The sequence below is a fragment of the Piliocolobus tephrosceles genome, chromosome 13, assembly GCF_002776525.5.
Source record: "Piliocolobus tephrosceles isolate RC106 chromosome 13, ASM277652v3, whole genome shotgun sequence".
NCBI classification, from domain to species: Eukaryota; Metazoa; Chordata; class Mammalia; order Primates; family Cercopithecidae; genus Piliocolobus; species Piliocolobus tephrosceles.
This window is the reverse complement of record NC_045446.1, coordinates 4,072,855-4,088,563: the sequence shown is the minus strand read 5'-3', so window position 1 is coordinate 4,088,563 and position 15,709 is coordinate 4,072,855. Positions and strand designations below refer to the sequence as shown.

Genomic DNA, 15,709 nt, shown 5'->3' with positions numbered 1-15,709 from the left:
CCAGTCTGTGTGTGAAGCATGTTTATACATGTTAGGTATTCATGTTCTTTCAGTCCTCTGGCTTCTGATCCCTGGATCCTCCTCATCTTCTTTTCTCTAGAAATAATAACTTCATTCCTCTTGTGCTCACTGGAAGGATGAGTTCTAATGGGAGAGTCTCCCTGAGAGTGGAGCAGGGCCAGGACACCATTGTCTCAGTGCAGCAAATGGTTGTCTATTTAGCAGTGTCTCCCAGCACTTTTGTCAGGAGCCGAAGGATTAGGAACCATGGTAGGAATCTTTCTCCTGCATTCCCGGTACATGTGATAAAGATGGCTTTCTGAAGCCACTTTTATAATTGTCTTTATTCTTTTGCAGACGTGCTTGTTTGGAGCAATGATCGAGTGATTCGCTGGATCCTATCAATTGGCCTTAAAGAATATGCAAACAATCTTATAGAGAGTGGCGTTCATGGAGCACTTCTGGCCTTAGACGAAACCTTCGACTTCAGTGCACTGGCACTGCTATTACAGATCCCGACGCAGAACACACAGGTGATGCCAAGCCTGTCCGGGTCTGCATTCAATGTTCAGTGGGTGCCCTGATTATAGACAGTTATTTGAATAGAAAGAAAACTTAAAAAAAAAAAAAAAAAAAAAAAAAAAACACCTTCAGACAACTAGTTTTTTTGTCTTTTTGTTTTTGGTCTATCATCTTTCCCTTTTCTGTTGGAAGCATGAGAGTCCTGCAATAAACCAGATAAGGAGGATCTTTCATTCCAGCCCATGGGCCTGATCAGAAGAGTGACATATATTTAGTTCCTACATGGAAAGGGAAGTATTTTTAGGTGTGCCACATGAAGATTTTATTAATTTTGTTTTTATGGGTAATTGCCTTATGTAATTCTTTTTGACTCATGGGCTCATTTGAAAAACAGGGAACTTTTATTCCTCTGCAGAACACTGAATATGTCAGGCGAGGTGGCTCATGCCCACAACCCCAACACTTTGGGAGGCCCAGGTAGGCAGATTGCTTGAGTCCAGGAGTTCAAGACCAGCCTGGCCATCATGGTGAAGCTCTGTCTCTACAAAAAAAATACAAAAAATTAGCCGGGTGTGGTGGCACATGCCTGTAGTCCCAGCTACTTGGGAGGCCAAGGCAGGGGGATCACTTGGCCCAGGAAGTGGAGGTTGTGATGAGCTACGATTGCGCCACTGCACTCCAGCCTGGGTGACAGTCGAGTGAGACCCCATCCCAAAGAAAAAGAAAAAAAAGGGGGGGGGCGTTGAATATCTTTTGCCAGTACCCCTGACCAACCCACATACCCTTGTTAATATGACTCCAAGGATCACGGATCCCTTTCTGCAAAAGTCCATCCATAGACTCCACATTAGATGCCCTGATTTAAAATATTATTGTGGTTCAATATAGTCATATAGTGAAGGAATTGTTTTTTGTTTGTTTGTTTGTTTTGAGATGGAGTTTCACTCTTGTTGCCCAGACCGGAGTGCAATGGTGCGATCTTGGCTCACTGCACCCTCTGCCTCCCAGGTTCAAGTGATTTTCCTGCCTCAGCTTCCCAAGTAGCTGAGATTACTGGCACCCGCCACCACGCCCAGCTCATTTTTGTATTTTTAGTAGAGACAGGGTTTCACCACGTTGGCCAATCTGGTCTCAAACTCCTGACCTCAAGTGATCTGCCTGTCTCGGCCTCCCAAAGTACTGGGATTAGAGGCATGAGTCACCACACCCAGGTCCTAATTTTTATATTTTTAGTAGAGACAGGGTTTTGCCATGTTGACCAGTCCAGTCTTGAACTCCTGACCTCAGGTGGTTTGCCCGCCTCGGTCTCCCAAAGTGCTGGGATTCCAGGCGTGAGCCGCCGCGCCCGGCCAGCAGCGAGGAAGGTTAAGTCTTGGTTTAAAAAACAATTATGCGAACTCCCTTCAAATTAGATTTGATGAAAGTTTTATTTGTTATTCTTTGGTTATTTCAGGCTCGTGCTGTCTTGGAAAGAGAATTTAACAACCTTTTGGTCACGGGGACTGATAGAAGGTTTGATGAAGTAAGTTTTTGGCCTAATGTTCTTTAAATGTCTATGAAATGTGTATAAATGTTTAAATGTGTGTGAAATGTAAGCTGTTATTATTATACTCAGGACATCATGTAGCTAGGCAGTCTCTCTGGATGTTAGAAGTTAGGCTTTGCTCTTACGAATTTATTAACCAATGAGCCTTTAAAAACTAATACCTGGGCCAGGCGCAGTGGCTCATGCGTGTAATCCCAGCACTTTGGGAGGCGGAGGCAGGGGGATCACCTTAGATCAGGAGTTTAAGACCAGCCTGGCCAATATGGTGAAACCCCATCTCTACTAAAAAACACAAAAATTAGCCAGGCGTGGTGGTAGGTGCCTATAATCGCAGCTACTTGGGAGGCTGAGGCTGGAGAATCGCTTAAACCTGGGAGGGGGAGGTTGCAGTGAGCTGAGATCGCGCCGCTGCCCTCCAGCCTGGGGACAGAGAGGAGCTCCACCTCAGAAAGGAAAAAACACCCCCCCTCCCCCCCCAAAAAAACCACAAAAGTAATACCTTCAAGAAGGTAGTTTTGTTTTTATTTTTGCTATTTAATTTTTGATATCCCTCAAAAATGGTTTTCACATCATAAAACATTGGTTGCAGCTTAGGAACAGAGTCTGTAAGTTGGGTTTTAGGGACCACTAGGTATCCTACCCCAGTCCAGAGTATACCCCTCATAATCCTGTGCATTGGTGGGGTGGCGTGTTTCAGAAGTATATTAAAAATACAAAATGTTAATTTCCCCTTCAAACCGTGACTCATTTGTTTCACACTATTAGGAGTCTCTTAATTGGACCTTAAGAAAACTTTGAGTTTGACAGAATAGAAGGCCACCTCTAAAGATGAAGTGCTCGTTGGCTATATCGTGGCATAAGATAGAATTGTTTATAGCTTAAAAATTGTTTGTAGAGCTGCACGTGGCAGGGGCACACCTGTAGTCCCAGCTACTTAGGAGGCTGCAGTGGGAGGATGGCTTAAGCCCAGGAGTTTGAGGTTACAGTGAACTCTAATCACACCACTGCATTCCAGCCTGGGCAACAGATCTAGACTCTGTCTGTAAAAAAATAAATAAAAATGAAAAATAAACTATTTTTAAGATAAATAAAAATGTATTATGTAGCAAGAAAGTGATTCCTGCAAGGTAAGAAGTAGAACACGATCCTGGGGAGAAGGAGCACATCCCATGGCCCAGCATCGACCTCACTTCGCCAGCTAAGGCCCAGCCGGACAATCACCATGCCCCGTTTCACGCTGATGTTCCAGTTTGGGCAATATATTGTGTGGTCATCAAGAAGGGATGAAATACATGTGAACAAGAATACGTACATTCTTGAGTTCAGCAGTCATTTTAAAGAACATTTAACTTTACATCTCTGAGCTTTATTTTTTAAAATGAATCTTGTTTTTTGTTCTTTAATTTACCAGGATGATGATAAAAGCTTTAGGAGAGCACCTTCATGGAGAAAAAAGTTTAGACCAAAGGACATTCGCGGCTTAGCTGCTGGGTCAGCAGAGACTCTCCCTGCAAACTTCCGGGTCACTTCTTCCATGTCTTCCCCCTCAATGCAGCCAAAGAAGATGCAGATGGACGGTATGTGATGGGTCGCGCTAACCTGCCACTTGCTGGGAGCATGAGCAGCTTTTTGTCTGGAACATTAATAATGATCTAAAACGGCCTAGTTAATATGTTACAAGGCACTTGAGTATGGTTGCATGTCCAAATATAAATGTTTTTAAATTAACTCTAACATTTGTTTATAAAAGTTTAACCATAATAATAGAGTTTTTAAAACATTCTTGTCTGGTTGAATCTTAGCATATTTTTCCAACTAATAAAGCTCAGTATTTGTCTGTGTTCTCAGAGAGAGACTGAGGTATACTTGTAAATATGTGTCTGTGACAGGCTGTGCTAGAAAGCTCTTTCAGGAAATAGTAGTGCAGTAGTAGCTTCCAAACCACATGATTTACTGCTCTCCACATCGGAGAATATAACAGTATATTTTAAAGAACACACAGTTTACAGCTTGTGTGAGCTCTGCCTGTCCTTTCGGCCCTCCCTGCTGCTGCTGTTCTGTGCAGTCACGTGTCTACCCATTAGCGGGCAGGGAAGGGAGGAAGGTGAACCTCCAAGAAGTCCCCAGTGGAGCGAGGCAGCCATGAATGTACCAGCCAGAGAGAGAGCATCACTGCCATGATTTCAAGCACAGTTTGGGATTTTCCCTTTGACAGCCGCTTTGATTTGAGGTTAACAGTTGACCATGGCTTCCTGACAGGTCTCTCAGTTCTGATCTTGTACTCATTTAATGAAAGGCAGTGCACAGGTTGAAGAGCCAGGCTCCCTAGGTTTGACTCCAGCTCTGCCGCTAGGAGGTGCATGACCCTGAGCAAGTCATTTAACTGTGCCTCGGTTTCCCCATCTGTAAAATGGTCGTCGTGGTAGTGTCTTCCTCATAGAGTAGTTGCGATGATTAAATGCATCATTCATAAAGCTGGTGAAGTTCTGAGCCCATGTCAGTGAGTGACACACAGGTGTCACTCATGCTCAGTTCTGAGGCCAGTGAGCAGACTGAAGGAAAGGAAGTGGCATTGAAAACTGTGCTAATCCTTGAGGCCAGGAGTTCGAGACCTGCCTGGCCAATATGGCAAAATCCCGTCTCTACGAAAGAAAAGTACAAAAATTAACTAGGTGCGGTGGCACACGCTTGTAATCCCAGCTACTTGGGAGGCTGAGGCATGAGAATCATTTGGATTTGGGAGGCAGAGGGTGTAGTGAGCCGAGATTGTGCCACTGCACTCCAGCCTTGATGACAGACTGAGACCCTGTCTCAAAAAAAAAAAAAATTTTTTTTTAAGTGCTAATTAGGGGCCAGGTATGATGATGGCTTATGCCAGTAATCCTAGCACTTTGGGGGAATGAGAGGCAGGAGGATCACTTGAGCTCAAGTTTGAGACTAGCCTGGGCAACACAGTGAGACCCCATCTCTACAAATAACAATAATAATAAATAATAATAATAATTGAAAACTGTGCTAATGGGATTTTTGCTAATTTTTTTTGTCATCAGCCCCTCCCATAAATAGGTTCATAAATTTTGTTCTCTACACCTGTATAAAAATCAAAAGAAAAGTACATTTATAAAAAACCTTAGTTAAGCTGGACACTTTGGGTGAGAATAGCTTACTTTGTGGCATTTTTAGTAAAAGGCTGTATTATTTATTTATTGTTTGCCAGAGTTTGATAATATACTTAAGGGGGAAAACTCAGTATATCTTTTAACTAGGAATTTTTTAAAAATTAGCATTTTTCCTCCAAGAGTCATGCGGATAATTCTTTTTTTTTTTTTTTTTTTTTTTGAGACGGAGTCTCCCTCTGTCGCCCAGGCTGGAGTGCAGTGGCCGGATCTCAGCTCACTGCAAGCTCCACTTCCCGGGTTTACGCCATTCTCCTGCCTCAGCCTCCCGAGTAGCTGCGACTACAGGCGCCCGCCACTTCGCCCGGCTAGCTTTTTGTATTTTTTTAGTAGAGACGGGGTTTCACCGTGTTAGCCAGGATGGTCTCGATCTCCTGACCTCGTGATCCGCCCGTCTCGGCCTCCCAAAGTGCTGGGATTACAGGCTTGAGCCACCGCGCCCGGCCGGGTAATTCTTAGAAAGTGTAACTGTAACTTGGCCTTCAGCTCAAGTGCTGTCACCTGCAGAGTCCACATGAGTGCTTGCTTGTTTCCTTGTGGCCTCCATTTCAGTTTTCCTTCTGATACATCACATTTCCCTTGTTAAATGTTAACAGGAATATTAAGAATGAGAGTTTGGATGGATGAAAAGTAAACCTCGGCCCGGCGCGGTGGCTCACGCCTGTAATCCCAGCACTTTGGGAGGCCGAGGTGGGTGGATCACCTGAGGTCAGGAGTTGGAAACTAGCCTGGCTAACATGGTGAAACCTTGTGTCTAGTAAAAGTATAAAAAATTTTGCCAGGCATGGTGACACATGCCAGTAATCCCAGCTACTTGGGAGGCTGAGGCAGGAGAATGGCTTGAACCTGGGAGGCGGAGGTTGCAGTGAGCTGAAATCATGCCACTGAACTCCAGCCTGGGCGACGAGCAAAACTGTCTCACAAAAAAAAAAAAAAAAAAAAGAAAAAAAAGTAAACCTAAAAGGTATGGAGAATTTATTTTAAAGAAGACTTTTTACCCTTACATAAATAACTCAGGCACAAGCCTGCTAAAGGGATTATTATTATTATTTTTATTATTATTGAGACAGGGTCTCACTCTGTTGCCCAGGTTGGAGTGCAGTGGCTCAGTCTTGGCTTACTGCAACCTCAGCCTCCCAAGTAGCTGGGACCACAGGTGCGCACCACCACCCCTGGCGAATTTTTTAAATTTTTTGTAGAGGTGGGGTCTCACCATGTTGCCCAGGCTGGTCTTAAACTCTTGGGCTCAAGCAATCCTCCTGCCTTGACTTCCCAAATTGCTGGAATTACAGGCACGAGCCACCGTGCTGAGCAAAATTGATTATTTTAATGGCTTTTTAACTAAGGGAATGTGGGGTAAACTCCAGCAGGTCTCCCAGGCTCTTAGAGGGTTTGTGAAGATCATCTGTCCTAACCAATAGTCCCAACTGTCTTAACGTCTTTGCTGGAACCATGCAGGATGTTGATCAGTGTTCCTGGTATACCTGTGGGAAAACAAAAAACATATAACCGGGAGCAGCCAGTACCTGTTTCTGATTTGTAAAAACTTAAAATCCAGGTTGTTAATGGAAATCAGGCTTACTTCTGGCCACACAGTGTGTTTCTTGAACAAGAATGAAAATCGGTGGTGTCTATGATTAATATTTCTAGTAGGAACTGAGACTGGGCTTCAGTTTTTAGATCAGCCCTCACCCCACTCCCTGGCCAACGCCCCACCCCTGCAGCCAGATCTCTGCACCTGCTCTGCTCCTCCCCAGGAGAAAAGGACATGGCTTCCCAGACACCGCAGCTAGTGCTGGTCTGCAAGGTTCTCTCCCCTCCTCTTAGGCTGGCCTTGTACCCAGTGTCGTCGGCCTCTGTGCTCAGCGGGGCTGGGCGGCATCAGCAGTGCCGCTTGGTGTTTCCTTCATACCAGTGTTAGAGATGGAGCACTTAGGGCAGGGAGAAAGCCCCATTGGTCTATGAATGTAGTTTAGTAGCAGACAAAGGGATCACTCTAAGTAGGGGTCATTTATGCAGATGTACATTTTGAAATTGTTACTGTACCATTTGGTGCTTGGTATTTCGGAGTAGTGTTCCAGAGTCTCCTGGGGCTCCTTGGGAGCTGGGGAGAGCCACCACTGGGTGACACTTGGATCTCTCTCTGGCTCCATCCCGCCCACTCAGGCAGCTCCCCTCAGGTCCCTCCGTAGGCGCTGCTGTAGTTGTGAAGATGTGTGTCTACTTGTGCCCTCATGTGATGTTCTAAGACTAACTGCACGCTGTGTTTGCACGCTTCCTCTCGTGGCTGTTGAAACAGGCAATGTATCAGGAACACAGAGGTTGGATTCTGCTACAGTCAGGACTTACTCCTGCTAAAGTCTCCTGTTGGTGAGTAGAGAGCACCACAACCCCTGGAGGTGGCGCAGAGGCACAGCAGGAGTCATCGGAGCTGCAGTGCCAGACTAGGGGTGTGGACCATGAAAGCCAATGCAGTTTTTGGGGAATTTAAAATATATAGAGACACAAGCTCTCCGTACCCATTAAGATAATGTTGTTGTTACAATTGATCATAAAGAGGTTAGTGTGTCCTCTTTTTTTTAAGGGGAAAAAAAACGTATTTTTACCTTTTCCTTAAACCTGAAAATGCTGACTCATTTTAATTGTCTGTGGGTGTCATGCGGGTGGAGTGGGGAGGAGAGCAGAGCGTGGCAGAGCGCGTCAGGGGAGAGTCTCACCCTGGCGTCGTTATGCACATGGCCTTGATTCCTAAGCTTGCTTCGTTTTAAATACACATTCTTGAGTGAAACAAGCCCAAAGTTTTGTGGTTAATTACATACTGTATTAAGTGTGACACTAATAACCTGTCAGTTTGGAGAGACTGGTTCTTAAAACTGCGGACTCTGGCTGGTGAGTGGCCCACCCTCTCCTTGCTGTTCTAAGCAATTGTAAGGTCTCCGTTGGCATATTTGACTGGTTTGTTCATCTTTTATTGGTAACTTGTAAGCCAAAATGAAGTCAGCCAACGAACTGTCTCATTGATGTACATATAGCCCTTGATGTTCTAGCCAGTGATTCTCAGAGTAGCTACGGCACAGAAAGTGACGGTCCTGGAGGGGAGGGGCCAGGGCTGGGACGTTCGGGCCCCAGCGTCAGAAGCTCCCTTTCGTCAGTATGGCCCAGCCTGCACTGAGTGGCTTTTTGTTTGTGTTTATTTTCCAGTTTACCCACACTACTTCTACCGATGATTACGCAGCATTTGAATCCAACAAAGACTACATTTTAGAATCCAATGGAATCTTTAATCTGTTAATACTTGTTATATGGACCCTAAGATATTTTATTACAGAGTTTTTAATTAGTGAAAAATTCATGAATACCATAGAGAAAATATTTTAGAATTTAATGTTTCTTATATTTATGTAAACTTATGACTCTTCATTTATATAGTTACTTACTTTTTCATGTATATCCAGGCTATAAATATCCTTTCAAATCATGTTCTTATACCTAATTTTAGTCTTTCAAATGAATGTACTGTAATGCTTGTATGTATAAATCCTATGAATAGAGGGCTTTTGTAAATTATGCATTTATTGTAATTATCATTAATTTTTTAATGATAAACCATGAAAAGGATTTTACTACATTTATAAAATTATGACAGAAGCAATGTGCATTATCCTTTACAGACGCAGCCTAGCTCTACAGCAATCATTCTGAAATAAGCATACCTAATTTCAAGCAATTGTATTTTAATGACTGACCTTAACTGTACTTTTTCTAGTAAGAAATGCTTTATTCTGCAGCATGAACAGATTTAAAATAGCTGGTGTTAAATATCAGCTCCTAATAAAATGTGGACTGAAAAGACTATCACAACACTATGAGAAGCCCCTAGCACTGGTTAACGCTTTCCTAGCCTAGTCTCTGGATTTGGGGAGCTTGTCTTCAGTGGCTGACAGAGACCGTGAGCTGGGAGCAGTTCTCTCAGCTGGAGAGACTCGGGATGGGGTAACCTGGGGACCAGCCCAGCCCCTGCGCCCTCTTCCCTGCCTCTGCTCCTTGGGAGCAGGTAGAGAGACACCCATGTAGCTCCCCTTAGGGCCAGCCACCAAGCACCACGCTCTCATTCTGCAAGTCGGCGCACACAGCGGATGAAGGCAGGAGACCCAGAAAGCAGTGCTGTGCAGCTCTAATAAAGGCCTTATTTTTCTTATGTAAATCATCTTTTTACATTTGTTTGTAAACATGTTTAAAGAATGAACCTAGTGGGACATTTTTAGACCTCGATGTTATAGCCATTTTGGATTGTGTAAGTTGCAGATGTGGCTTTTACTTTTTCAATGGCATATTAAAAAGCCAGCAAAGCGTGTCAGACCATGGCCTGGTATTTACTGTGCAGCAGATACAGAGGTGGAGGCAGCCTGTCTTTTCACAGTTGGTTTCTGCTTTTAATTTACTTGTACAATTCATTGTTACTGTTCTGTTTTTCTATTAATCTTTTGTGAACTTCCTGATTATGTAACAAAGTATGTACAGTCTACTTTTGAACTATTTTTATCACAGTATTATTTATTGCTTTCTTTCAATAAAGTACTGAAGCATTTTCCACTGCCAATGAAGAATACTGAGAATAAGCTCTAATTGCATTGAAATTGACCATAGCTGTTTTGGAAGGCAGTGTCACCATATGGCAATTGTATTATAGAAGTCAACTCGACCACAACAGAAACATTTACCCCAAACTGTACTTTTGACATTTTTTTGAAATGGCTGTTATAGGGCCAACAGATGAAGGGTCCCTGCAAAGCTGTCCATTGTCAGAGCAATTTGCATCTGTGGAGAATCTCCATTACTGCACCCAGGCCCGAAAGATTAACTGAAGTAACACCTTGAAAGGTCTGAAGAGAGCCATTTATCATCTCTGACAACTTCTACTTGTGAGGTTTCATCTACCTAATAAGACCCCGTTTGTGAGCCAGACCTCTTCCTCCCGTCTTCCCAGAACCTCATTTGCCAGGATCCAAGCCCTCATTCATTCTGTGGCCTCAAGACCTGACAGTGGTGTCCAAGGAGAGAATACAGTCGTGGGTTCTTAGTTTCCTTCTGGTTGGCCCAGTCCCTCTTTTCTCCTTATCACTAGAGACAGAGACTCAAAACCATGGCGTTGGGCTGCTAAAAGCCTAAAACACAACAACAAAATAAGGCAGGTTGAACAAGCCTGGATAAACTCCGGTACCTCCCTGGGTGGCTGGGCCTCTGTTCTGAAGGCTCCTGTGTGTACACGGTAAATACATGCGTGTGCCTTTTCTCCCATTAGCCAATCTTCCTCATGCCAGGGATTTTTCAGCAAACCTTTAGGGGGCCAAGGGCCTTGGCTCCCACATCTTACACTTGATGAAACGCATACAGGATGTGACAAGACATTGAAGACAGGCTGCAAATTCTCTGCTCCTCCTCCCAGTGAAAGGTAAGAGTCTAACTCCCCTCCCTTAAACCTGGGCTGGCCTTAGTGACTTGTTTGACCAAAAGGATGCAGCAGATATAACTTTAAGACCTGGAGCGAGGACACAGGACAATCTCCAGCTTCCATCTGGGTTCTGTGGTACTCTTGTTCTGAAAGAAACAAGCCACCAAGTAAGAAGTCCTATTACTCCAAGACCACCCCGCTGTAAGGAGGCCCAAGCTAGCCACATGGAAAGACTGGAGAGAGCTGTCTGGTGTCTGTCCCCAGCCGCTCCCGCCATCCTATTCTAAGTGCCCGCCATACACGTAGAGGCGGGGTTTCACCATGTTGGCCAGGCTGGTCTTGAACTCCTGACTTTTCAAGATCCCCCCCCCCCCCCCCCCAGCCTCCCAAAGTGCTGGGATTACAGGTGTGAGCCACCGCGCCCGGCCGTGGCTGGCTTCTTTACCGCAAGCTGTTTTGTCAGCAAGGTGTTTGTGACCTGTATTTTGTGCTGACCTCCTACATCATCCTGTGACTTAGAATGCCTTAATCGTCTGGGAATGCAGCCCAGTAGGTTTCAGCCTCATTTTACCCAGCTCCTATTCAAAATGGAGTTGCTCTGGTTCACACGCCTCTGACAATTACACAGCCATTGATACTGTATGTAAACCAAAAGTAAGACTCTAAGCACCCCCAACCAACTGAATAGACCCTTTCCTCTTGGCCAAGAGGATTCCAAAGAAACCTGAAAAAGTGGCCAGGCACGGTAACTCACGCCTGTAATCCCAGCACTTTGGGAGGCCGAGGTGGGCGGATGACAAGGTCAGGAGATCATGACCTGCCTGGCTAACATGGCAAAACCCAGTCTCTACTAAAAATACAAAAAATTATCCGGGCGTGGTGGTGGGTGCCTGTAGTCCCAGCTACTCAGGAGGCCGAGGCAGAGAATCGCTTGAACCCAGGAGGCGGAGGTTGCAGTGAGCCGAGATCGTACCACTACACCCCAGCCTGGGCGACAGAATGAGACTGCGTCTCAAAAAAAAAAAAAAAAAAAAACCTGAACAACTAGTTCAGACCATGACGGGAAGTGGGGGGTCGGAGGTGCCTAATTATACCCTCTTCCCTTTGGAGTTCAGGCACAGATGATCAGCATTCACATTACAACAAAGATCTTAAGAGTGGAGTGACAAAACAGATTCTTTGTACCAATATGCTACCAAATTCCAACCTGATTCTAGGATAGCATCACATGCCAGCAAACCCTGAAAGAAATCCAAGTATTTTACCCCAAATAGATTTCTTTTGACATATCGTGAAATGGCTCTGCAAAGCTCTTTTAGGGGAAATTTACATTCTGTCCAACCTCCACTCTGTCGCCCAGGCTGCAGTGCGATCCCCAGCCTTTTTGGCACCAGGGACTGGTTTTGTGGAAGACAATTTTTCCACGGACAGTGTGGGGGTGGTTTTGAGATGACACTGTTCCATCTCCGATCATCAGGCATTAGATTCTCAAAAGCACACAACCTAGGTTCCTCGCATGTGCAATTCACAGTAGGGTGTGTACTCCTATGAGAATCTAAGGGCATCACAGATCTGACAGGAGGCAGAGCTCAGGTGGCAATGCTCCCTCACTGGCCACTCGCCTTCTGCTGTGGGGCCTGCTTCCTAACAGGCCACAGACCGGTACTGGTACCGTGGCCCAGGGGTTGGGGACCTCTGTTGTAGAGAATTCCCTTTTCCTTTCCAGGTCTTTTTCTGATCCTGAAGAGATGAGCTGAGAGCACCTTTGACAGGTCTGAATAGGAAACATTTGCAATCTATTGCCTCTAAAGGTGGTCAACTATGAGACTTTATCTACATAGTAAGAACCTTGGTCCCCACAACCCCTTATCTTAACCCAGACACTCCTTTCTACCACTGTCAGGTCTTTAGATAATAACACATTCAACCAACTGCCAATTAGAAAATCTGAGTCCACCTATGCCCTGTAAGCCCCTGCTTTGAGCTGTCCCACCTTTCCAGAGGGAACCAATGTATACGTCACATGTACTGATTGATGTCTTATGTCTCCTTAAAACATATAAACCAAGCTGTAACCCAACCACCCTGGGCCCATGTTCTCAGGACCTCCTGAGGCTGTGTCGTGGATCATGGCCCTCACACTTAGCTCAGAATAAATCTCTTCAAATACTTTACAGAGTTTGGCATTTATTTTTATTTTGTCAATATGTATGTGAAATATACCCTTAAGTGCTGGGCGTAGTGGCTCACACCTGTAATCCCAGCACTTTGGGAGGCTGAGGCAGGTGGATCACGAGATCAGGAGATCGAGACCATCCTGGCTAACACGGTGAAACCCCATTTCTACTAAAAATACAAAAAATTAGCCAGGCGTGGTGGCGGGCGCCTGTAGTCCCAGCTACTCGGGAGGCTGAGGCAGGAGAATGGCGTAAACCCGGGGGGCGGAGCTTGCAGTGAGCAGAGATTGCACCACTGCACTCCAGCCTGGGTGACAGAGAAAGACTCCCTCTCAAAAAAAAAAAAAAAATATATATATATATATATACACACACACACACACACACACACACATATACACCCTTCTGTTTTCTACTGTCTAATATTTATTTTCTACGCTGTCCCCACTCCCACACCATGATGGTCTGCTATATTGTTTTACCTGTTGCTGTGTAAAAACCACCCCAAAATGTTATGGTAAAAAGCAACCAAGATTTATTGCTGCTTTTGATTCAGTGGGTTGGCAATCTGGGTAACATTTTTCCTTTTTTTTTTTTTTTTTTTTTTTTTTAAGACCGTTTCACTGTTGTCACCCAGGCTGGAATGCAATGGTGATCTCAGCTCACTGCAACCTCTGCCTCCCGGGTCCAAGTGATTCTCCTGCCTCAGTCTCCCATGGAGCTGGGATGACAGGTGCCCGCCACCACACCCAGCTAATTTTTGTATTTTTAGTAGAGATGGGGTTTCATCATGTTGGCCAGGCTGGTCTCGAACTCCTGACCTCAGGTGATCCGCCCACCTCGGCCTCCCAAAGTGCTGGGATTACAGGCGTCAGCCACAGCGCCCAGCCCCACTCCCCTTTTTTTAAAGTCCGAGTCATTCTGTCACCGAAGCTGGAGTGTACTGGCATGATTATAGCTCACTGTACCCTTGAACTCCTAACAGCTGGGCTCAAGGGATCCTCCCGCCTCAGCCTTCTGAGTAGCAGGGACTACAGGCATGAGCCACATGGCCTGGTTCTAAACATACATATCTTAAAATCATACTCATGTTCTACAATATAAAATTCAAGGTTAGTAATTCACGTTCCCATTGTTCACAGCATTGGCTTTCCTGTTGGTATTTTGAGACAGGGTCTCCGTCTGTCACTCACACTGGAGTGCAGTGGCGAAATCAGGGCTCACTGCAGCCTTGACCTCCTGGGCTCAGCTGATCCTCTTCCTCAGTCTTCCAAGTAGCTGGGACTATAGGCACAGGCCACCACACCCAGCTCATTTTTTAAAGGTTTGTAGACACAGGGTCTCACTATGTTGCCCAGGCTGGTCTTGAACTCCTGAGCTCAAGCAGTCCACCTGCCTTGGCCTCCCAAGGTGCTGGATTACAGGCATGAGTCAATGTGCTCGGCCTTTGGCTTTCTTACTGAGTACTTATTTTTACAATCCCTTTGGAACTTACATTCTAGGTTCATTTTAAGTAGGAAATGTTTCATTTTCTCTCTTCCTCACTGTGTGTGATGCTGCGTGTCTCCCCGTTCTGCAGTTGCCTTAACCTCTCTGTACTAGGGTGGGCTAAATATCTGGAACAAATGGACTCCAAACGCAGTATCTTAAACACAACAGGATTTCTTTTGCTTTCATGTAACAGGCCAGGGTGCATGTCCAGCTCAGGCAGAGGAGGAGAAAGGGATAGAAAGGAACATCTGTTCCATGCAGTCTTACAGGGACGCAGGCTGCTGGGCTCTGCCATCCTCAGCACAGGGCTTCCGAGGTTGCACCTGTCACCTGTGGTAGGCTGAATAATGGCCTCCAAATATGTCTGCATCCTAATCGTCAGAACATGTGAATGTTGCTTTGCATGGCAAAAAGGAGTTAGCAGATGTGATGACATTAAGGACCTTGAGATGGGAGGATGATCCTGGATATTCCGGGTGGGTCTGAAATGGCATCCCAAGCGTTCTTGTAATAGGGAGGCAAAGAGACATATCCATACAGAGAGCAAACAGGTGTGAAGACGAGTGCGTGGGTCTGAGGGATGCGAGAAGCTAGAAAGGCCACAGATGGTTTCTCCCCTAGAGTCTCCAAACAGAATGAGCTCCACTGACACCTTGACTTTAGCCCATGAAACTGATTTCAGACTCTGGCTTCCAGAGCTGAAGAGCATATGTTCGCATTGTTCTGAGGCACTGAGTCTGTCATAAAGTGTAGCAGCAGCCTAGGAAGCTGGTCCACGGTAGGAGGCAGCCCTGGGGAGCTATGATGGTCCAGGCTCAGAAGCCATGCATGTCACTTCCCCTCACATTCCATGGGTGAGAACCCAGCCACGTGGCAGCTCCCAACTCCAAGGGAAGCTGGGGAATGTAGCAGAGCTGGACACCCACATGTCCACTTAGCACCGAGGAGGGCGGGGGCACTGGGTGGACAGCTACGTCTCCGTCACGTGTGTTGTGTTGAGTCCTACAGACCTGCGTGGTGGTGCAAATGCCCCAGGTCCCATCTGCACCCTAAGTTACAGACTGGTTTGCTCAGGTCCTGGCCATAAGGCTGTCTTGACATCCCTCTTTGGCTGCATGGGTTTTTAACATTTTTCTTTTTCTTTTTTTGAGACAAGGTCACACCGTGTTGCTCTAGCTGGTCTTGCACTCCTGGGCTCTAGTGATTCCTCTCACCTCGGCCTTCCCAAGTAGCTGGGACCACTGGCGCGCCCTGGCTGCGTGCTTCTTCTACAAGCATGGGTCACCAGGCCCAGCAGGTTTGCAGTTGCAGGCCCACTCAGCACTCTGCATTCCTCTTCATTTCT

At 45.7% G+C, this 15,709-nt stretch overlaps 1 protein-coding gene across 5 annotated transcripts in view; it reads left to right on the top strand.

The window, feature by feature from the left end:
• The window catches only part of PPFIA1 (PTPRF interacting protein alpha 1), a 115,937-nt gene extending 106,093 nt beyond the window's left edge, over positions 1-9,844 (top strand). For 3 of the 5 annotated variants that reach the window (XM_023186455.2, XM_023186458.3, XM_023186456.2), the window contains 5 exons: positions 358-533; positions 1,976-2,044; positions 3,480-3,645; positions 7,544-7,614; positions 8,446-9,844. In XM_023186455.2, coding sequence (XP_023042223.2) covers positions 358-533; positions 1,976-2,044; positions 3,480-3,645; positions 7,544-7,602 — 470 coding nt within the window. In that variant the 3' untranslated portion in view covers positions 7,603-7,614; positions 8,446-9,844. The remainder of the gene's footprint in view (positions 1-357; positions 534-1,975; positions 2,045-3,479; positions 3,646-7,543; positions 7,615-8,445) is intronic. The other 2 variants (XM_023186459.2, XM_023186457.2) reach the window with 1 other exon arrangement.
• The last annotated feature ends 5,865 nt before the right edge of the window (positions 9,845-15,709 follow it).